At 46.5% G+C, this 23,826-nt stretch overlaps 1 protein-coding gene across 1 annotated transcript in view; it reads right to left on the reverse strand.

Moving 5' to 3' along the window:
* SLC37A3 (solute carrier family 37 member 3) overlaps positions 1 to 23,826 on the reverse strand; it is a 39,934-nt gene that overhangs the window by 11,541 nt on the left and 4,567 nt on the right. Inside the window, exons 2-10 of the mRNA XM_037514407.2 lie at positions 20,435 to 20,595; positions 19,077 to 19,185; positions 13,881 to 13,973; positions 11,285 to 11,368; positions 9,459 to 9,604; positions 6,341 to 6,437; positions 3,671 to 3,755; positions 2,512 to 2,690; positions 220 to 361 (exon numbers count right to left, since the gene is read on the reverse strand). Coding sequence (XP_037370304.1) covers positions 220 to 361; positions 2,512 to 2,690; positions 3,671 to 3,755; positions 6,341 to 6,437; positions 9,459 to 9,604; positions 11,285 to 11,368; positions 13,881 to 13,973; positions 19,077 to 19,185; positions 20,435 to 20,523 — 1,024 coding nt within the window. The 5' untranslated portion in view covers positions 20,524 to 20,595. The remainder of the gene's footprint in view (positions 1 to 219; positions 362 to 2,511; positions 2,691 to 3,670; positions 3,756 to 6,340; positions 6,438 to 9,458; positions 9,605 to 11,284; positions 11,369 to 13,880; positions 13,974 to 19,076; positions 19,186 to 20,434; positions 20,596 to 23,826) is intronic.

Below are 23,826 nucleotides of genomic sequence, written 5' to 3' on the forward strand. Positions count from 1 at the left end.
AACGGTATAAATCACAGCACTGCGCGGGCGGCTCTCCCATCCAGGGGCTTTATTTTTTTTTTAATTTTGGCTGTTTAAAGGCAAAGATTAGGGGAAAATGGCTGTAGAATAAATAATAAAGCTTTAGATGATGCCAGATTTCATAACCCAGTAAAAGATAGCTAGCAACTAACTCTTTCCTGTAAAAAAAATAAATAAAAGATACCCCACTGGCATTACCTATAATTCCTCCAACGTCGTACCAAATGGACAGCTTGTCTGCCTCTGCCTCCTTCCATCCAAAGTTGTTACTCAGATAAAAGGGCAGCCAGAAGAAGAAGGAGTAATTCACCAACTTCAGGCAGGCATAGGCCAGGGAGTACTACAAGAAAAATATTCCACTAAGCATGGACGCAATTTTTATATAATTAAAAAGCAAAACAAGATAGGCGTTTGGGATGAATAACACTTGATTTTCAGATTAAACATCTCTACACATTCTCCTTTGTCATTTACCAAGCCTCCCTCTACTATTTGCTTCTAGAAAGGCATGGACAACAGGCCTTTGGAATAAAAATACACACACAACTATCTCTTAATTGCCCGCAGTTTCTTCTCCCTTCAGTTCTCTGGTAGAAGCAAACCAGTGTTTTAAACCTATAAGGCAGGGTACAAACTCGTATTTCTTTGTCTAGACAAAGATAAAGGTATTCTCGCCACTAACTAGCGTGTGCACTGGCAGGAAAGTGAAGTGAGCAGCGTAGCTGGGATCGCAACAGCCGCTCCCTGGCTCTCCTTTCTGCTGAGTTAATATGAACACGGAGAGCGACGTGACTCATAGTTTGAAGACCTGAGAAAAGCATCAACATTAAAACAACTTTCACATGAGAGCTCCCAAAAGTCGTATATTCATTCCCCCATCCAGTGGAAAAGAAAAAGAGACTCTTTTGGGAATTTTCTGGTGAGTCAGAAATGAAGAAACAGAATTATCACAGGCCTTGTGTTCTACTTTGGGATTGAAAGTTGCAGCTGCTTTAAGATGGTCATGGGGCCGAGAGTCCTATATTCAACACATTATTACCAGGAAATCCTGACATTCAGCATCAAAGGAGAAAGGGGGAGGAACAGAGAGACTGACTTCAAAGGGCGTCTGGCTAGTATATTCTTTTCTCTGGAGCTGCCAGCTACTCCCGAGGTATCACTGTTTTAGAGCAACTTCCTTGGCAGGGCAGCTGCCCCCTAGAGAGCCAAATCCCAATCAGGAGTGTCCAGACGACCCACTACAAGACAAAGGAATCTGGTTAACTAGGTTTCCTTTACATCCCTGCCCATGACAGGGAACAACAGCTTGCGAAATGCAAAAGAAAAGCAAAAGAGCTCCATATTTGGTCTCAACAAATATAAGTTTCATCCCATAAATTAAATAATTACCAGAACATTTTAATGAATAGTTTAAAAAAATGCTAACATTAGCTTAAGAACAGGCCTAAAGAAAGTAGCATTTCCTTATTATTATCCATCAACTTTTGGTAAGGCGTTCTGCGAACTTATTTTAACTATTTGCAAAAGTCAGTTCTCTCACTTTGGGGATATCAGTGGGAGGGAAGTGGTGAGTATGAAATAAGCAATGACCTGTGGACTCTGAATCTGGCTGGAGAGAGTTACATCCATAAAGCACCATTCAAAAACCAAAGAAACGAAAACAGGTGCTATTCACAGCAAACCAACCACCACCCCAGGGCCTGGGGAGGCTGGTAGCTGGGATGTCTGCCGGCGGGGCAGAGACTTAGCCCAGGCCCCACAGCGGGTCAGCGGGTGATCTGGAAACAAAACCTAGGCCTCTTCACACCCATTCCCATGCTAGAGCACCCAGAACATCAAGGCTAGAAATCTGCAGCAGAAGGGATTTAGTGCAGACGCTAGAAAGTTCTCCTGACTGTGAAGGTTGTAAAACACTGGAATGTGTTACCAAAAAATACTGTGGAGTCTCATTCCACTCTGGATCCTCTAGTAAAAGGACAATTTTTCTTCTTGGATTGATCAGAGCATAGACAAATGAAACAGACTTAATGAACTACTCAAAATCCTTCTTGGAGTGAGTGCATGTATATTCCCCTAAAATGTCAACAGGCCAAAACATGTATGTATAAAATTATCAATTCTCCCTTCTTAGTGAATGCTAGCTCAGAGCCGGCAAACCAGAGCTCATGAGCCAAGTCTGGCCACACCTGTTACGCCCTCCTGTCCACAGGTTCCTCTCTAGAGAGGGGAACAGCTGTGGTGGAGACTGCACTGTCCCCCCAAAGCTGAAGACATTTGTTATCAGGCACTACCCAGAGGGGCTCTTCCAATCCCTTTCAAGTCCCCGGTAGAGAAACAAGTGCAGGGCGCTGTACGATATTCCTTGAACACAGATTCCCACATAGAGCAGCAAAGGACAGCTACGTATGTGGAGATCTTCACGCAGGTGGAGTAAACATCAGAGGCTGGGAGGTCTCCCTGGCTGTGGCAGGAAGGCCAGACCATCCTCACCGGTATGACGCCTGGGAGGCAACACGCCTGATGGAAGCTGATGGCCTTGACTTGGGGGACCGCACTGCCTTCTTGGATGGAATAATTAGGCTCATATTCATCTTCATTTTCAGCACCACTGATTAAAGGCCGGTGAGAGTCTTCTTCAACATTTTCTTCTGCCTCAATTCCTGGAAGACCTAGGACGACAACCACCATTGTTTACGGGGTGCTGGGCACTGAGGTGAGAGCCGCACACATCGCACTACCCGGCACTTGATGTTCTCTTTATTTCCATTTTAAAGAAGTAACTAAGGTTCAGAGACCAAGGTCAACTGAGGTCAGCTCAGGTCACAGAGCCAATAAGCAACAAAACAGGCCTCTAAGTAGCTTCAAAGTGATGCTTTTTTAATTCCGTGACAGTATCTCTCTTATATACAGAAAAATGTTAATTACATACTGTTAAACTACATGTCTGCTTAATAATACTCAAAAGATAGAACGGCTCTTAGCTTCAGTGGTTTCCCTTGTACATTACTCTGCATTTAACCATAGATAAGTATCACACTCAATTACTTTTATGAAGAAAAATCTGTCTCAAGAAGGCAAACAGGAAATACATCCAGTAATTAGGGTCTCTCTGGTGGCGCAAGGGTTTAAGCACCGTACTATGAAGCTATCCGCAGATTCTGCACCCCAAGTTCGATCCCCGGCCTGCCAGGGACCTACCCACATGGGGCAGCAGACCTCTCCTATCTCTCCCGCTGCTCCCCTCAGCAGTGTATTTCAGTCAGCCTGCCTGTTCTGCTTCCCACTCTGTCTCTGGTGACTCCTGTCACCCCCCGCAGCTCTGGCCTATACCCCAGCTCTTGTATGCATAAATAAATAAATCTTAAAAAAAAAAAAAAGAAACAAAGAAAGAAATACTTCCAGGCTAATTTCTAGCCAGGGTCTCAATTATAAAATGCATTTGCAAATGCTGAGTTTTCCCTGAATCTCTGCAAGGTGAGCCTCGCTCCCTCGAGTGTTGGCAGTTGCGCCAGGCGCAGCCACAAACAGCAAGGCAGCTCCTATCATTCACTCATAGTTCTAGGAAAAAAAGAGACAGACTTCCTGGCCCCAGATTTCTCCTCAAATGTCACCCAAGTTGTTCTGAACAACACAGACAGCTTCTCCTCACCAATTTCCTCTGGCGACACCAGGAGTCCGAAGAAGATGACGATCCCTCCAGCGAACTGCACCGCGGCCGTGACCAGAAAGGCATACTGGAGGGGAAAAGGGAGGGGGCTTCTTACACAACTGGGGAGCCACTCGGGGCACACGTGGGGAGACGACACTGTGGAGACTGGGAAGGCCATGAGCACTGCAGGCACAGCCTGCCCTGGCACAGAGCTCAGTGTCTTACTTGTGTTTTCTCATAAGTTCTTCCTGATGACCCCGCGAGGCTCAGAGGGGAACTGAGGCCCCTGACACGGAGCAGGCCTGGCTACGGTTGGGAAATCAGGACCTGCTCCAAAAATCTCCCTGTTGTGCCACACAGGCTCCTGCAGGAGGCAGAATGTGTCCTGGAAGATTCTCTGTGCAGCTGAGGGGATTACATAACACAGAGAATAATAAAAGGCAGTAGCCGAGTAAATGAAGGCCCCATCCTAAGTAGAAACACACACGGGGATTTGGAGAGGGGACAGCTACAGAGGGCACCGCAGCCAGACAATGTTTTAATGAGGAGCTGAAAATCAAAGCAATGGACCCCCTTTTCTGGCTCAAGAGCAGCAAAGCCACAAGGTGGGGAGGAGCGTGGGAATCCTCCTCAGGGTGGAAGCAGAGAGCTTCTGCTGGGGGACAGTCGGGACTAGAATGGATTTGGAAAGGTGACAGAACCATTAAAGACTCTGGTAAAGGGGCCTCCTTGGTGACGCAGGGCTTAAGTCTCAACGCTATCAAGCTATCGCCAGCCACTGAGACCTGAGTTCGATCTCCGGCTGGGAGCTGACCCACATGGCGCAGCAGGCCTCTCCTGCCTCACTCACTGGTCCTCTCAGCAGTATATTTCAGCAGATCCACCTGTTCTGTTCCCCACGCTGTCGCCAATGAATCTTCTCACCCCCCACACCTCTGGCATACACCCCAGTTCTTGTGTGCATAAATAAATAAAATAAATAAATCTTTAAAAGAAAACAAAACTCTGGTAAGCCAGGATGCACTGTTGAATTTTATTTAATAAAGGATCCTCATCTGGGGAGACAGTCTGCAATTCTGAACACGTCAGCTTCCAGAAGTCAGATCTGGGAGCAGCAAAAAGGAAGAACCACAACTCCCACCTAAACTGGTCAATACAATCCAGGTGTGGAGCTAAGCAGCCCAGAACCATGCCTGTGGGACAACAACTGCCCACATTCACCAGAACTAGATGATCTTAAAACCAAACACTTGACCAGCTGCTCAAAAATTTATCTCCTTCCTAAAAGAGCAACTTAATTTCCATTATTTATGTTCTGAACAGGCAGTACCCCCACACGGCAACAAAAGTAATACACAAACCCCCTCCCACCCCCTTCTCCCACCCACTGAGTTACCAGCGCACCTCGGCGCAAGTAGCTTCTCCTTTGCAGACTGTTGAAGACATAGAAGCCAATACAAAACGATACACTCTTTCATCCTTCTTGTACACAAATGGCATCACTCCACAGCTTTGCTCTCTTCAGGAAAGCACCACAGAAGCCTCTCCCTGTCACTCTCACACTGCCTCTCTCTGGGTCTCCTGCACAGCTGCATGGCCCCCCACTGAACAGGTGAGCCACCGCTACAGCCTCTCCTCCGCTACAGCCTCTCCTCATAAGCTGACATTTGCGGTATCAAAAGGTGCTGAGGGAAATAACCCGCAGATGCAGCGCCCTGCCAGGCTGAAGTGTATTCAGCCCTGGGTAAGTCCCTCGGTGGGACTGCTGGGGGGCGGGAGGGGAGACCCAGGGCTCCTGTACCCTCCCAGCACTGCCTTGCTCCCTCACATCCCCATAAACACAACCTGTTATCAAACTTTTGGAACCTTATTAATCTAGTAAGTATGCAACGTAGTCTCTCCTCCCTGCCCCCCAGGCCTCTCTCTCTTGGTACAGTGCAGTTTTCATCTGCATCACTCTACAGACAGTGCCTAAGCTCCACAAGAGCTCATTTCTGCCCTTTGCCCTATTTCCTATGACCTGCGCCACTTACAGGAATTTAACATATATTAACTGAATAACTGGGTAGTTATGAGGAAAAGCTTTTCACAATTGCATAAAACATTTCTACTTCCTTTTCAGGAACTACACATGCAAATCCTTTACCCTTCCGTGTTTTGCTGGTCTTCTACTTATCAGTGTGTGGGTTCTTTATATATGAAGGGGATTAGCTCTTTATGGGTAACATGAGTAGCAAATTCTTTTCCCCAAGAATGAATTTATCAAAAGTTTTTCCACTTGTAACACCAACCTTGCCCCATCCAGACACAGCTTTAGGTAGTTTTAAATGGCTTATTCACTTACATACTTAAGAAAAAGCTAGAAAGAGGGAGGCTCCCTGGTGGCCAAATGAGTTAAGACGCAGCACTTTGAAGCTATCCGCAGCCACTGCAGCACAAGTTCGATCCCCAGCCAAGGAGGTGACCCACATGGCACAGCAGACCTCTTTTGACTTGCCAGGTGTGCCCCTCAGCAGCCTATTTCAGTAGATCTGCCTGTTCTGCTCCCCACTATGTCTCTGGTTAATCCTCTCACCACCACCACCCCCCCCCAACATCTCTGGCCTGCCCCCCAGCTCTTGTATGCATAAATAATTAAAAAAAAAAAAAATGCTAGAAAGAAATACCTACCTCATAGCCATACTGGAGAACAGAAGAAGCCAGGCACGCCCCCAGTATGTTGCCCACTGAAGCACAGGCACTCCACAGGCCAAACACAACTCCTCGCCTACGATGGAGAACAGGGAAAGAGGTGACACCAGAGTCAGGAGGGCACCTGCGCAGGTCACCACTCTAAACAGTGAGGGGCCACAGGACAAAGAACCCACATTCTATCTTAAGTATACCCGCATGATGCTAAGATTTTATCATTCTAAAGTTCAATTTGAGGCCCATCAAAAGACACTGTTATGAGAATTAAAAGATACATTGTGCAAAGATGAAAAAAGATGTAAGAATTATATAAAATAAAATATTTAAATATTTAAAAAAAGAGAATTAAAAGAAGACAAAGTCTCACTTTGGGAGATAACATGTGCATATGAGTTCCCCAAGAGAAGACTTGTCTCTGTTGAAAGAGACAAGAACTCTTACAACTCAACAATACAGAAATAGATGATGCAGGGCCTCCCCGGTGGCGCAGCAGTTGAGCGCCGGGTTGCGAAGCTGCCCGCAGCCTCTGCAGCGCCGGTTCAATCCCTGGCTGCTCCCCGGCCACAGGAGGTGGGTCCCCCATGGCGTGCAGACCTCTCCTGCCGCCCGCTGCTCCCCTCAGCAGTGTACTTCGGTCCTTCTGCCTGCTCTGCTCCCCGCTCCGGCTCTGGTGAATTCTCTCACCCTCCCGCGCTTCTGACTATACCCAGTGCTTGTATAAATAAATAAATAAAAATAAATCTTTAAAAAAGAAAAAAAGAAAAGAAAATTGAAAAAAAAAGAAATAGATGATGCAAAGAAAAGCATGATCTTCTCAAAACAAAAAGACTTTGAAAGGGGGCAAAAGATTTTAATATATATCACCAAAACAAAATAACTGATGCCGATAAGCACGTAAAAAGAGGCTCGACATCATCAGGCAGCAGGAAAATGCAATGAGGTATCCCTTGTGCAGCCACTAGAAGAGCACACATCACAAAAGACCATACCTACCAAGTGTGGGCAAAGATATTCTGCAGCTAGGACCCTTAACACTTTGCTGGCGGGAATGATAAAACCAGTTTGGAAGAAACTGCCCATTTCTTTAAAAGATAAATAACCAGGGCCTCCCTGGTGGCGCAAGGGGTTAAGCACAGCACTATGAAGCGATCCACAGCCTCTGGGCTGTGTTCAATGCCCAGCCCGCCAGGGAGCTACCCACATGGCACAGAAGACCTCTCTTGACTCACCCACTGCTCCCCTCAGCAGTGTATTTCAATCAGTCTGCCTGTTCTGTTCCCCGCTCTGTCTCTGGTGAATCCTCTCACTCCCTGCACCTCTGGCCTGTACCCCAGTTCTTGTATGCATAAATAAATCTTTAAAAAAAAAAAAGATGCATGACCATCTCCCATATGACCAGCAATTACACTGGGGAAATGAAAACACATGTCCATCTAAGGATGTTCACAGCAGCTTCATGTGTAACAGCCCAAACTAAAACTACCCAAATGTTAACCAAGAGGTGAGCAAATAATGGGTAACATCATGGACTATGACTCAGCCATAAAAAGAAAGAAACACATACGACATTGAATGGATCTCAACACAATGATGCTGAATGGAAGATGAGGAACAGTCTCCACTGTATGATTCCATTTATATAAAATTTTAGAAAATTCAAATGAATCTCAAGTGACAGAGAGGACATAAGTAGTTGCCTGGAGACGGCAGGGGGCGGGGGGAGGGAAGAATCACGGAGAGGCAGGAGGGAACTTTTGGGGGAGCTGGATCTGCTACTCTCTTGCTTGTGATGATGGTTCTATGCATGCTAAAGCGCATCAATCTGTACATTGTAAAGATGTGCAGCGTTTTGTATATTTTAATAAAGCTGTTAAAAATGAACGGGCAGACGAACAGTCTGATGGAGGGGAAACTATTATAACAGTCTTGTGGAAAAGTGATCAGCTCTGAACAAAGACAACGCCAGTAAAGCTGGTGAAAGTAAAAAGGCCTCCCTGGTGGCCTAAGGGCTAATTCTCAGCTCTGTCATCACTAAGGCCTGAGTTCGTTCCCCGTCTAGGGAGCTGATCCACATATGGCACAGCAGACCTCTCCTCTCTTACCTGCTGCTCCCCTTAGTAGTACTTCAGTAAATCTGCCTGTTCTACTCCCCACCCTGTCTCTGGTGAATCCTCTGACCCCCCCTCTTCCCACCGCACCGCTGGCCTGTACTCTAGTCTTCTATGCAAAATAAAAACATTTTTAAAAAATTGTCTAGAAGAGCTAATGTTTTAATATTCAAACGTGTATTTTTTCACTATTTGATACATATGGGTAACATATTGATAGGCCTAGACTTTTGAGCTCTTTAGAAGAGTTATCCTCACTGAGTCCGGGAGTCTTGGAAATCAACAGAGACAACACAGTCCAGAGGCAAAGAGCCTGTCACAATCCTGGCTTTTCCAGCTGTCACACACAATGATGAACAGCAAAGCCAAGTCTTATTTTCCATCCTTAGAGGCCTAGAAGATACTTTAGCAGCTGCCTAGCCTCATACCTTGGCCCACATCACCCCTACAAACTCAATCTGCTAAGTCCTAGAAGGTGTAGGAGACCAACTGAACTAAGCCCAAAGCTAGGTGTTCTTCATGCGCATCTCACTAGAGCCTTCGAGTGACCTTAGGTAAATCACACAGGTAACCAACCAAAGTGGCCTTATTTTTAATGAAAGAAGGTTAAGCTAGATCACTGAGTCTCAGAAAAAAGAATTAATGCAAAACCCACTGCCGATACAGAATGGGGGGGGGCAGGGGGGCATGAGAGCTATCTGTGTTCTTTAAAGGGATATTTAGAGACCTGAGATGTGCCGCCTGAGCCATAAGCAGCGCCTGACCAAGGCCGGGGCAGGTTCTGAACATGTCTGCCCGGGCGCCATCAGCTCCAAGGGCCACATCACTGTTGACAGACTTTGAAATCTCTCCCGAGCTATTCTGACTTTCTAAAATAGAGGGAAGGAACGGGCAATGTCAAAGGGACTAGTCCATCGACTATAAGTCGATGAACGCCCCGACATTAACGCCCTGTAGACACAGATATTAAGGAGGAAGAGGTGGCATACCCAGCTTTCCCAAACCAGTTGCCCATGACCGCAACCACACAGGGCCAGCCAGTGGACTGCAGCAGGCCATTCACGATCCACAGGCAACAGTACAGCCCCTTGTTGTAGAAGCGCAGCCACTCTGTTAGCGTGCCAAAGACAAACACCTTGGAGAAGGGGAGAGAAAGGAACATGTAACATCCACATGGACACTTGGGGGACACAACTGTCAACAACTTATGCTTCTGTGAGAACTTTCCCACATCTGGGGCCTAAGCGATGCCTGGCGGCTCCCCAGATACTCCTGCCCAGCGCGGCTCAAGGGAGACAGGGTCTGAATGCCACCGACTGAAGGGGCCAAGGTGTCCAAGGATCGTCCCTCCAACTCGCATCTTCAACCCTGAAGAGCGAAGGCCTCACTGTTTCCGTCCTCTCCCTCAGGGCTGTGTTTGAGGAGGGCTGACAGTGTGTGGAGGCGAATACAATAATGACAGGAGGCAAATGCAGGGATGACAGCACCAGGCACATGCTGGGGCCGGGGGACCAGCCTTCTGCTGTGGCTACCAAGCAAGTCAGGCTAACTTGGGAGCGGCTCGGTAATTCAGCAGCGTTCATCACACGACTGCTTATTTCTAGGCATTTTGCACACGTGAACATCTTATTTATAGTTGAAGCCTCTTTAGGGGACACTTGGCAGGGGTTAAAAAATGACATCTATAATAAATACTGGATGATTCCTGCTACAATACATTCTAGAACAAACAAAACTATGAGGACAGAAACATGGTCAGTGGTTGCCAGAGGCTAGAGGAAGAGCAAGAAGCAGGGTCATACAAACATGTCACTGGTCAAAACTCAAAAGTTTCCATGAGGGACATACTTCAATTTTCCAAAAAATATGAAAGAACGAAGCAAAAATGTACATGGGTTTGAAAATAGCAGGCATCTATGTGTGGTGAGCGGCCTGTGGACAAATGAAGTACCTCAAATCTCTAAAATTTCAAAGAAGAGCAGGTTTTTCCCTATGGGCAAGTGGCAGGCATTGGAAAAACAATAAAAGAGAGCCCAACTAAACGGTAGGCTTTCAATCAACCAAAGTTCCTGGCTGGAAGCAAATAAAGGTCAATCAACATTGACAGTTGACAGAGCACTTAACGCCCTGGCACTGTTCCCGACGCCTCGCACAGTTACTCAGAGACCCCTTTCTGCACTCTAGGAGGCGAATCCAAATGAGGGAGAGAAGCACCGAGAAATCATCAGCCAGGAAACCACAGAAGCAGGGACAGTGTCGGGAGCACGGGATCTCAGCCTCCACGCTGCACGCTGAGGGAAGCGGCACTGACATAGAATAAGCAGCCAAGCAGCAGGCCACGCAAGAGCCATCAGAGCAACTAGAGCTGAGAGGGGACAGGGACTTCGGGAGCGGGGTAAGTAGAGCAAGGCAGCAGGGAGACGACGTCAGGGAGCACCATTCAAGGCGGGAAGAACAGCAGGGCCCGGGGAGGCAGAAAGGAGCAGGAAAATGGCGGAGTTTGGCAAGAGCCACCCTGGCACAAAGGGAGAGACCCGACTGGACGGGCGGCTGGGAGCAGGTCTAGAGAACACAGAACACTGTGCTGTGTGTGCCTGGCTCTGAGAGTCGCGGAAGGGGCATGATCTGGGCTGTACTTTAAACAGACCCATAAGGCACACAAGAGATAAGAAAACCAAAGGTTAATTTTACTATTAGCATCTACATGAGAAGTAGGTGGTTACCTGGATTCTGGAATACCTGACTCTGGAAAAATAGCAAGAGTGATAATCGTAAGAACGACAGTGAGGACGGCGGTGACCCCTTTCCAACTTACCACTAACGCAGAAGAACACATGCCGAAGGACAGGACCCATCGTAAGTTAAGCCGGTCCCCAACGATGCCGCTGATGAAAAGACCCTGAAAGAAAGCTGATTTTACAACTCCGAGGAACAACACAGCCCGAACACTGAGAGCACTCAGAGAGAATGCGGGGTCTCGGGCCTGGAGAGCCTCACTCTATGTCAGTTTCACCAACATTTCAGGAAAGGAAGCGGCTCCGGCACTGGAACCACTCGGGCCGCCAGACACCCTGGTGCAGTGCAAACTTTGGATCCACCCGATCCCCTAACTGCCTGAAAGGAGACTGGAAAAAAAAAAAAAGAAGAAGAATTCTGTGCTTGGTGTGATGAGGTCACATTCTGAAGAGGTGTGAGGCTATACAGGGTAGAAAACTAACTTTATTTCGATTAAAAAAAAAATTCCTGGGCCTCCCCTGGTGGTGCAGTGGTTGAGTGCTGGGTTGCGAGGCTGCCCACAGCCTCTGCAGCGCCAGTTCCATCCCGGGCCACCGGCTAGGGTCCCACCAAAAAAAAAAAAAAAAAAATTCCTAATAAACAAGCACATGAACATATTTCATTTTCTAGAGCAGACCCAGTCCCGAGCAGCAGTGGTCTGCTCTCCGGCCACGTGCGTTCTGAACGGAGATGTGTCACTACGAGTCCTCGGAACAGAAGCCGCTGGGCACACGGGCTGCCCACTGGGTCTGGCCCCAGGGTTTCAGCACAGCTCGGGGCAGGGAGGGTAGGGAGCAGAGGCAGTAATTAGCTGAAGAGCTGCCTCTGCTCCCCCCACCACCAAGCAGCAGAAGCCAAAACCTGAAGTCACGGCAACAGGCTGACTGACTTAGGTTTCTTCCATAAACACAGCAAGTCCATCAACACTGTGATTGGAAACCTAAACTCAGGTACAAGTATGTCTAATAAACTGACTGTATCTGTCTCAGAAAATCTAGATGCCCTAAGGCATTTATTATGACAATGTAGAAATCTACTCTTGTGCTCACAGGTCGCTTGTTATCCACAAGCTCTCGCTACCCTCAAAGAGGCACCTATAAGCACCAGAGCAGATTCTCCATCCCACAGCTGCCACTCACCACCTTAAGCTATATGGGGGGCGGGGGGGAACCTCTTAATAAGGTTTCATACTGGGGAGTCAGTTTGTTCTGTATGGCTCCAAATGCCTGGAAGTTCCAGAGGGAAACACAGCTCACTATCTGACTTACCATGGCTCTTATTTACTCTGAAGCTACTGAGTCCTGCAGATAGGTATGATCATAACAGGCTACATTCCTTTTCGAAACCAAGCTGAACATAGCTAGTGGATGGTGGCAGAGCTGCCCTGCCCAGGGGCTTTACAGCTTCATAAATTATTCTATAAAAAGCTCAAAGAGAAGCACCCGTGGGAGAGTGCCAGCCAAGCCGAATGACACCAACCCAAGCCCCACCCCAGGATGAGGTACAGAGGTGTTAGGCCAGATGATCTAAGACTGGCCCCAACCGTTTCTACAAACGTCCTCTTGGAAGGAAGGGCATCCTAATAGGCAAACATTTAGAGTTCACCCAGCATTTCACATCACCGGCACCATTCACAATCAAGAGGCTTTCCTGATAGCTGGGTCCATCTGAAACAGGGGACACTGGGTGCAAGGAGGGAAGGTCAGCCTGTCCCACAGGGCACGGGCTCAGCCGCGGCTCCCGAGGCCGCCGCTCTGACTTGGCAGCCACCACAGATGCTCCTCCAGCCAGCCCGACCCGAGCTGCCCAATCAAAGATGGCCTCAGACAGACCAGCCCCAACTACCCTGGGGCTCCAGGCCACCCCTCTCATTCTTCTCCAACTTCCTCACTGCTCCATCTCTACCTCCCTGCCACGCCTCATCTCCCCACCTCAAACCACTCAGAGTCACCCTCCTTGTCTATCCTCACCTAATCCCCTCACATTTCATCCAGCCTCATCATTTTAAGTATTACCTATACATGAAGGACTCAGAAACTCCACCTCCAGCCTGCACCCCAGACTCATGTGACCACATGTCTACTCTCCATCACTTGGACAATAGGCACCTGCATGTAACGTGCCCGAGCGCAGGTGCTCAGTAAGCAACTGCTGAGTGAGATGGATGAATGGATGGATAGATGGATGGATGGACGGATGGATGGAGTGAGTGGGTGGTGGGTGGGTAGAAAATTCACAAAATATAAACTACAGGAATACCCAACTCTCCTCAGTCAGCAAATTCAAAATCCCCTACAGTATTCATAAGGGTTAGTCATATCCTTTTATCTCTCTCCTCAATTTAAAATCCTAAATTTCAGGGCTTCCCTAGTGGCCAAGGTGTTAAGTCTCGGGGATATCACAGCTATGGCATGAGTTTGATCCCCAGCCAGGGAGCTGACCCACATGGCGCAGCAGACCTCTCCTGACTCGCCCACTGCTACCCTCAGCTGTATATTTCAGTGAATCTGCCTGTTCTGCTCCCCACTCTGTCTCTGGTGAGTTCTCTCACGCACATACCCCCACCTCTGGTTTACACCCCAGTTCTACACAAAAATAAAACTGAAAAAAAAAAACCCTAGATTTCTAAAACTTACCACGGCGTAGGAGCAGAGGAAAATGGTATCCAGCATTCCGAGAAAAAGCGTGGCTTCCGCTGCGCTGGGGAACAAGTGGTTGCGGCTCCAGATCTACAGCGGAGACAAGAACAAGTCAGCTTCCTAGGCCTCCCAGGGCTCCTGTTTCTCAAAGTACCTTCTTGGCCAAGCCCTGCCCACCCTCCCGGAACCCTGGTGATGGTGAAAAGAGCACATCAGTTTGCCACAGATCAGAAAACACACACAACATACAGGAACTTCACAAGGTCAAACACAATGTGCTACTGGAATGGCACCTGCTTTCTCCCTTTACTTCTTGGTGGACTGTGCAAAAGCCACAGCAGGGAGAGAACTCCACACCTCCTGTGTGAACCCAGACCATCACGCTAAACTCTGATCGTGATCACGATGGCCTTTATCACCACCACTCATACAAAAATCTTTTGTAAAAAAGTCCACATCAGGGCCTCCCCGGTGGTGCAGCAGTTGAGTGCTGGGTTGCGAAGCTGCCCACAGCCTCTGCAGCGCCGGTTCGATCCCCGGCCGTCAGTGAGGGTCCCACATGGCGTGCTGACCTCTCCTGCTGCGCCCGCTGCTCCCCTCAGCAGTGTATTTCATCCGTCTGCCTGTTCTGTTCCCCACTCTGGCTCTGCTGAATTCTCTCACCCTCCCTCGCTTCTGACTGTACCCAGTGCTTGTATAAATAAATAAATAAATCTTAAAAAAAAAGAAAAAGTCCACATCACTGGGCTTTTTTTTTTTAAGATTTATTTTATTTATTTACACATACAAGAGCTGGGGTGTAGGCCAGAAGTGTGGGGAGGGGAGGGGTGAGAGGATTCACCAGAGACAGAGTGGGGAGCAGAACAGGCAGAACTACTGAAATACACTACTGAGGGGAGCAGCAGGCCGGGGATCAAACTCATGCTGCAGTGGATAGCTTCATAGTGCTGAGACTTAACCCCTTGCGCCAGCAGGGAGGCCCTCACTTGTGTTTTTTTCAAGACTGTTCCCAAGGAAGCAGTACAGATTATTAATTGCATTAAATCTAGCCCAAGCAGAGTTATTTTTTTAATACGCTGTGGGTTGGAGTCACAGGCGAGCACACAGCGCACCAACAAGCACTGTGCCACTGTGGGCGTCACCAGCAGGGAAGCCATTTTTCCTTGAAAGAATGACTGACAAGTGATAGTTATTCAGATTTAGGTATTTGGTAGATATTTCCTCAAACAAGAATGACATGAGCCTGTCACTTCAACATCCATTCGAAGTACAAGATAGACAAATGGCTCTTAATGTCAGGGTGTAAAAAGTTAATTGATACATTTTCAGATTCCACATTGCAACTAACCTTTAAGAAATTGCCACTTGTCAAATTCTGGTGTGATAGCAAAGATGAATATCCATGATTAATGGAAAGGGTACTTAAAATACTTCTCCCTTTCCTATTATGTACCTGTGAAAAGCCAAATTCTCTTCCTATACTTCAAAGAATCACTGGCAGGAAACTGCATCTAAGCAGACTTGAACAGCCATTGCCTTCTAGTAAGTCAGACACGAGGAATGTGCAAAAAATGCTAATTGATGCCATTTTCTTAGGAGGTGATTTTTGTTTTATTTTGAAAAACTCATTTTTCATAAAATGTTATTTATGCTACCTGCTAGGAGCTTACTTGACTCATTTAAAAATAACTTTGAAAAACATATAACCTGGTTTTAGGGAGGCGGGTGGGGTGAGAAAAACCCACATAACCAAAAGCTCTTTTGAGTAGTCAGGCCACAAAATTAGCAAAGTACTGGACCAAACTATTTCGGAGACGGGTTGTTTTAACAAAGACAATTTGATATTATAATATTAAAGAGAAAAAGCACAATCAGCAATTTAAAAGATCTTTTCCAGAAAGTAAAACCTTCGGGCCTCCCAGGTGGCGCAGGGGTTAAAGACAGCGTTATCAAGTGACTGCCAGCCAGTGCAGCACAAGTTCAATCCCTGGACAGCCAGGGAGCTATGCACATGGCACAGCAGACCTCTCCTGACTCACCCGCTGCCCCCCTCAGCAGTGTATTTCAGAAGATCTGCCTGTTCTGCTCCCCACTCTCTCCGGTGAATCCTCTCACCCTCCACACCTCTGGCTTACGCCCCAGTTCTTGTATGTATAAATAAATACATCTTTTAAAAAATAAAGAAAGAAGGCAAAACCTTAAAATTATAATAAAATACAAAGCGTGATTCTAGAGTCTTGGAACTTGTTTCTGTGACACTTATGCAACATTTTATCCCTGATCCCCCAGGCTCATGAGCACCGGGGTAAGCCCCACTGGGTGCACACCGTCATGGGCTTGAAACAGGGGGCCCAGCACCTCTCCAAGTCTCAGGGGTCTCTTGGCTCTCTAGAGAGATCACCAAAACTCCCTGCTGGGGTGGCCTTCCCAGCTACTGACAAATTCTAAAGCTTTTTTCAGCTTCACTGCCAGAATTCAGCTGAAATATACTTTGCCTACTTAACAAGTGGAAAGCAAAACAAAACCAAAAGCTAAAAGAACAAAGCAGACCAATGAGAAGAGTCAGCAAATCGGATAACAAAAAAAAAGAACATTTACTTCACTGATACAGATCAAGATGACTTAACTAGCGGCTAAGAAAGGACCCAGTGTACATGGTGAACCAGCCATGTTTATTCAAAGTCACAGAGACTAGAATATGCTCCCATCCACACGCTGCAGTTGTTCAAGCTGCTCTGTGTGTGTGTGTGTGTGTGTGTGTGTCAAGTGAACACACAATGCTTAGGAGTGTGAGGTTTGCTGTGTTGGGCAGGTGGGGGCGGGGGGCAATTGTAACCGCCTGTGCTAAGGCACTTCCCAGAAGCATAAAACTGCTCAGTTGAAAGGTCACGGTGTGGGTTTCCTAAGTGAGGTTTGTAAGAGAGTAAGGGCGATGCCTGGGGGTGAGGGAGCTACTGACACAGATGAGCTTCCTGGGTGGTGAGCAGTGACGAGCTAGAGCTACTTTACGACGGGGCCTTTCATGGCCTACAGTGAGTGCTAGCAGGTTGGTGAGAGCAGCTGTGCATAAGGTTGAGGTGGAACACTGAGGACACCCCCTCATCCTAGAGAGCTTCAGACTCACTCTTCCCAGCTGTCCTGACTGGAGAGGTGAGGCTTCTTCATTGAAGAGAACAAATTTTGTTCATAATTGTCAGCCAAGTTGTTCTCAAATGTTAGATTTAACCACTGCAGGTTTCCCCCACTATGTGAAAGTAAATGGCTCCTATTCGGAATGATATGGCAGGTTATTGTGGGGCTGCAGGAGTGATATTAATGAACTTCTATGGGAGAAAAAAATTAAGGGACCGCAGGTCCAAAAATTAACCTAGAAATCACATGAAATGGGAAGTCTACTATTAGATAGTGGGGATACTTGTACCTCTTTATTACCTATAAACATAGATTTCATGTCACGGTCACTTACTATTGTCATTGTTTGCGTCAGTGAAATCCATTACAAATCCTCAAGGTACAGAGACTGTCTCCTTGAATTCTTTCTGTAAAGCACTAAGATAGCTATGCAAAAAATGAAAGCTGCAGTAAGTACATCCTGAGAATGCTATTTAGGGGATTTAAGAAATGTTGCAGAACGTATGTAAACAAAATATTTTTTAAGAGTTCAGACTAATCTTAACTATATTTCTAGTTCTAATAAATCCCTTCTACTTTGGGTAAGAGACATCTCAAAGGGAAGTTGGAGTTGAGGCCATCACAGACCCCAAAGCCAGGAGGAGTGAAAGGGACAGATGACCTGCCCAATCCACTCCCAGCAGCAGGCCTGGGCAAGGAAAAATCCTGAACTTTCCAATCGAAAGAAAGGGATGGAAAGTCAGCACTGCTCTCCAGGATGCACTGGTCAAGACTGTCTGAAACCTAGTCTTCTATCTTCATCTTTCCTTTCAAAAGTTCCAGCTAACCTAAACTCCAGAAGTGTGCAGGAGCATCTCCCCTGGAATATATGCCCCATGAGGACAGAGTCTTTTTTTGGTATCATCAGTGCTGAGAACAGTGTTTATGCAAGACACACTTTCTTTTTTAAAGATTTATTTATTTATACAAGAACCAGGGTATAAGCCAGACGTGTGGGAAGAACCAGGGTATAGGCCAGACATGTGGGAGGGTGAGAGGATTCATCAGAGACAGAGAGGGGAACAGAACAGGCAGACTGACGAAATACACTGCTGAGGGGAGCAGCGGGCAGGACAGGAGAGGTCTGGCGCGCCATGTGGGATCCTCGCCGGCCAGCTGGGATTGAACCCGTGCTGCAGAGGCTGCAGACGGCTTCACAGTGTGGCGCTCAACCACCTGCGCCACCAAGGAGGCCCAAGACAGACTTTCAATAAGTTACCACTACGTCACTTCTTTCAAGTGGGAGGAGGCTATTCATATAACCTTCAAGTCTCTGTCCACTTTGGCTCGAATAGGGAAAATAATGTTTAAGAACTAAAGCATGCTAAGAATATCAACAGAGATCTACAATTCCACTTGAGCAGGACTTAAGTATTGCGGCACAGATGGAGAAGAATGGAGTTGTATTTGGAGACAGGTACTGAAGGGAAAAACATCTCTGTCCCAAATAGTCAGGGAAGAACTGACTTGGCCCCCCATGGATCAGGGAACTCGGTGAAAGCTCTTAACTTCAAGCTGTTCAGCAAGATACAAACAGATCAAATAGATGGAAAGTATATGAATGTGGTGCCATTAGACTATATAACACACGGCATGCGCAGTTCACAGACAGAAAATCAGCAGAAGCTGGAGAAAAACTTGATAGAAAAAGCGGCGCTTTATCTTACTTAACACAAAGGCAAAGGCAACATGTGGTAGGCAGAGAGAAGGTGAAGAGTCTACCAGAGAAAATGAGCAAAATCTCCAAGACAGAAAAGAGCAGGTGCTTTTGTGACACCATGAAAAAATGGCTTAGCCAGAACTGTGTGATGTCCAGACAGTAAGCAGAAAGCTGGTCGGAATGGACAAACAGCCCTGATGAGGACAAGTGTTGAAATCAAGCAGAACAGTTTAGAATTTATGCCAAAGAAAACAGTAAGTCATTTCAGTCCTAAGTGGACAAATGAAACAAAAAGAACTTGAGAAGAACTTAGATGGGCTGGGTGCCCTTCCCGACCCCGGCCGGCACTCCGCTTTGCTTACCTCGGCGGGCAACTCGATGGACTTGTTCCAAGCACTAGGTGTCCACTGCTTGGAGATACTGACTTTGACATTGCTGAATGTTTTTCTCGACGCGTGGAGCAAGGAGTAACTATGAAATAGACAAAAGTCAGCCGAATGGACAGCAAGGAAAAAGGCACTCAATAAAATCAGGTATGTACCACTTGTCTGACTGAACTTTAGAACTCTTCTCTTGAAGAAAAGGAAAAGCATGACTTTAAAGAACCAGCAATTGAAACAGACTCTACTAAGCAAAAGTTAAACACAATCAGTCCTCTTCACCATGAGTTCACTCAGAACTGATCCTTGTACCAAGAAGATGGGGGTGGGACTAGACCCAACCAACTCTGACGTAACTGGAGAACTGTCTTCTCAGTTTCCATTTTAAGAAAACATCCAATAGTGGTCCTTTCAACAAAAGTTAATAATAAATCAACATAGAAGAAATCATCATAAGAGCTGAATCATTAGGTTGTGAACTGCATGTCCCTCATACCGAACAATCTGGCTTCTGTCATCTATAGGCCACTAAAGAAAGCCACTGACGCCAAAGGGTCATGACCGGGGGCTATTTCTTCAGTGGTGCGAAGCAGGAGGGGCCGTAAGACTCCAGGATTCCTCTCATTGTCTCACCTTCCTCTGGTGCTTACGGAGGCCCAGGGCATTCCCTGTACAAGCACCTCATTTGTCCTCAAGCTCTAGGTTATTTTTTTTCTTTAAAGATTTATTTTAATTATTTATGCATACAAGAACTGGGGTGTAGGCCAGAGATGCGGGGGGTGAGAGGATCCACCAGAGACAGAGTGGGAAACAGAACAGGCAGACCGACTGAAGACACTGCTGAGGGGAGCAGCAGGCGAGACAGGAGAGGTCTGCTGCGCCATGTGGGCAGCTCCCTGGCTGGGGATCGAACTTATGCTGCAGAGGCTGCGGATAGCTTCATAGTGCTGAGATTTAACCCCTTGCACCACCAGAGAGGCCCAAGCTCAAGGTTTTAACTGACGAAGGACTTTATGTTCGATCAGGCATTCTAAACGATGGCCCTGACATTTTAGAACCCCAAACGCTTTGCCGTGGTGGGCTGCTGTGTGGTGTAGGGTGTTCAGCAGCATCCTCACCCCTACTCGTCAGAGGCAGTGGCAGTGCTTCCCTGTGCAACAACAGACGTGTCTCCAGGCACTACCAGCTATGGGCAGAGCAGCCCTGGGAACCACAGCACTGGCTCCAGAAAGTACAGGAGTAAACCAGTCTGTTTCGCGATAAGCCCCTGCCCATCACCGCATTACACACACGCCTCGCAACAGCTTCCTCGGTGAGGAAAGCAGCAAGAGATCACCGACCTGAAGAAGGTGAGCAGGAACACGACGACATGGTGATGGCTGAACCGCGAGAACAGAGTTCCTCCCTGGAAAATACTGGGCCAGGCCATGTTCTTCCTGAAGTTCCTTCTGCCTTTGACCTTGAAGCTAGGATAGTCAATGATTTACGTCATTTCTTCCTTCTGGAAAGACAAATACATCATTACCATTACTCGATATAGGCAGTTTATCCCAATGCTGAATTATTTAGATTTATAACCAGTCAGCATATAAACAGGCTTGGGGGGAAAAAATTCACCAAGGCTAGCTGACACCAGAAAACTCGAATGGTGATTATGTTTTATAGCTAGTCCTTTTTTAAAAACCCTTGAAAATTACATCCTGAGAGAAAGAACTCTCATACAAACTGACTGAAAAACCACTAGTTTTGACAGAAAAATGAGTAAAGGAAATGAATAGACAACTCAGCAGAAGTGAAATGGCTATTAAACTTATCAAATAAAAGTTTCACTCTCACAGGCCTCCCCGGTGGCGCAGCGGTTGAGCGCTGGGTTGTGAAGCTGCCCACAGCCTCTGCAGCACCCGGTTCGATCCCCGGCTGCTCCCCGGCCACTGGGCAAGGGTCCCACATGGCGCGCAGACCGCTCCTGCCGCCCGCTGCTCCCCTCAGCAGTGTACTTCGGTCCTTCTGCCTGCTCTGCTCCCCGCTCTGGCTCTGGTGAATTCTCTCACCCTCCCGCGCTTCTGACTGTACCCAGTGCTTGTATAAATAAATAAATAAATCTTTAAAAAAAAAAAAGTTTCACTCTCACTAATAATACAAGAAATGCTAATGATGGCAAGAAAATGTTTGCATAGCTCAAAAAAGCCTCAAGTTCAAGGCAACTTGAAGTGTGAAGACTCCAGAACTCTTCTCTGCTGCTGCCAGAAGTGAGTATCAGTACAGTGTTACAGGAAGACACCTGGCTGTGTTCACCAAGAAACTCAGACAAAAAAATTCAATTTTCAGGGACCCATTCCTAAAGAAATACAAGGCGCATTCAGGTCTATGAACAAAGTAGTTCCTCACAAAGTGTCCAGGGAGCTTTTTCAGAAGGGGAGAGGATTACGCCCACCCCCCCAGACCCGCTTCCCACTACTTCTCTTACCGCTCCTCATAGTAACAGCAGCTGCCATGCTCTGATATCCCAGAGTAATTAAATATAAAGTAAGCATCTAAGTGTAATATCTCCAGCTATGAGTCTATAGAAACAGCCTAAACATGGCTGAATCCTATGAATTAAGGCTGTTTAATAACACGAGAAAATATCAAGTGAAGAAAGTGGGACAAATAAAAAGGAAACAGACTAGTTCTTTCTCTAGGTAAAAGGATTATAGGTAATCTTAATTTCCTATGTTTCCTAAAAATTCTACAATAAACACGTATAAACTTTTTATTATCAGGAGGCAAAATGTCCACAGCATTGAAAAATTCCTGTAATTTGTCTGCATTTTAGAGAAAAAATTTAATTGAAGTGACAAAATAACTTGCATGACGAACATACTACTGTAGTCAAGGAAGAGACAAACTCTAGAGCCCCTAGTGGTAAGACTGGTGAAGTACAGGGCCCAACTAACCCGTCACTGCTGGAATTCTACTTGTTTTCACTGGCCGTAACTCAGATTAACCAAGCCATAAGGGCAGGCCCAGCTAAAAGGCCATTTGTGAAAACTTTCGGATAAAAGGAACAGTAAGGGAGACAGTTTCAAATGTCTATTAACATTACAGCTGTTTCACTGGCTGTGAAAGCTTGACTCACCTCTGTGACTCAGTCATCTGTAAAAAAGCTTACCTCACCTCAGAGTTGTGAGAATAAGGTAAATGGTGTATGGAAGGTACTACGGTCATTGTTTTAGACACTGATCTGTCCGGGATGAATAACATCAGTAGAATGTAGCTAATTTCATTCAATTATTCTCCCTACAGAATGTTAGCAAAGGGCCTCCCTGGTGGTGCAAGGGGTTAAGCACCACACTATGAAGCAATCCGCAGTCTCTGCAGCACGAGTTCGATCCCCAGCTGGCCAGGGAGCTACCCACATGGCGCAGCAGACCTCTCCTGTCTTGCCCGCTGCTCCCCTCAGCAGTGTATTTCAGTGGATCCGCCTGCTCTGCTCCCCACTCTGTCTCTGGTGAATCCTCTCACCCCACACCTCTGGCCTACATCCCAGCTCTTGTATGCATAAATAAATAAAAATAAATCTTTTAAAAATATAAATAAAATAAAAAATAAATAAACTCCCATTCATATGCAGCCCACACTCAGCCTATTACTCAGTCCTTATTAGCCTCAAAGAACCTCCCAAATCCATCCAGAATGTAAGTAACCTTTCTTAGTTCCAGGAAGTTAAAAACCAGAGAACTATTAATGCTACGTTGACCTCCATCCCCAAAATTAAACACAAAACTCCACTAGAACAGCTCCAAGCTCAAACCATTCTTTCTAAGCTCTTTGCAGTAAAGACATTCACACGACTGTACTGAGTGCTTCAGAAAGGGTATGGGTTACGAGATTCTCTAATTTATCAGGTAAGACAATAATTCCAGGCCTCCCTGGTGGTGCAAGAGTTAAGACGCAACCTATGAAGCAAGCCGCAGCCACTGCAGCACAAGTTCAATTCCTGGCCAGGGAGCAACCCACATGGCACAGCAGACCTCTCCTGCCTCGCCCGCTGCTCCCCTCCGCAGTGTATTTCAGTCGGTCTGCCTGTCTGTTCCCTACTCTGTCTCTAGTGAATCCTCTCACCCCCGACACCTCTGGCCTGTACCCCAGCTATTGTATACATAAATAAATAAATCTTTAATAAACAAAAAAGACAATAATTCCAACAATGTATTTTCCAAGAGACTGGGGTCTCACTGCCTCAGCTGTAGTAGCTGTGTTCGAGCCCAGTAGTTACAACAGTAGCTTTAAATGACTACCACACTGGGGTCATCTGGATCTAGTTTCTGAATAAACCACCTTTTCCTTAGCTACAGTGTAGGGGGCAGAAAAGGCTTAATAAGTACATTGGGAAAATAGTTTTAAACATTCACCTGCTGTTGGCAGAATGCCATTTTAAATGAATACCATTATAACATCTGATCCTATGTAATCATAGTAATTAATAATAATAATACCTTGCACTTACGCATCTCCTACATTCCAGAAGCAACTTCTAGTCTCAGTGAGTTCAGGGCCCCTGGGGAAGCACAGAGAGTTTTTGCCAAGTCTGAACCCATCAAGCACATCCTTCTTTCCCAAGACCATTTTCTTTACTGCTCTAAATATAGACTGAACAACGGCCTAACGTTTTTCAAATGTACGTAAATGCTGCTCTAAAGAAAACAAACTTCATGTGTTTCTGAATTCACAGCTTGTCATTTAATATTTT

The sequence above is a fragment of the Talpa occidentalis genome, unplaced genomic scaffold (genome assembly GCF_014898055.3).
Source record: "Talpa occidentalis isolate TD23 unplaced genomic scaffold, MPIMG_talOcc4v2.1, whole genome shotgun sequence".
Taxonomy (NCBI): domain Eukaryota; kingdom Metazoa; phylum Chordata; class Mammalia; order Eulipotyphla; family Talpidae; genus Talpa; species Talpa occidentalis.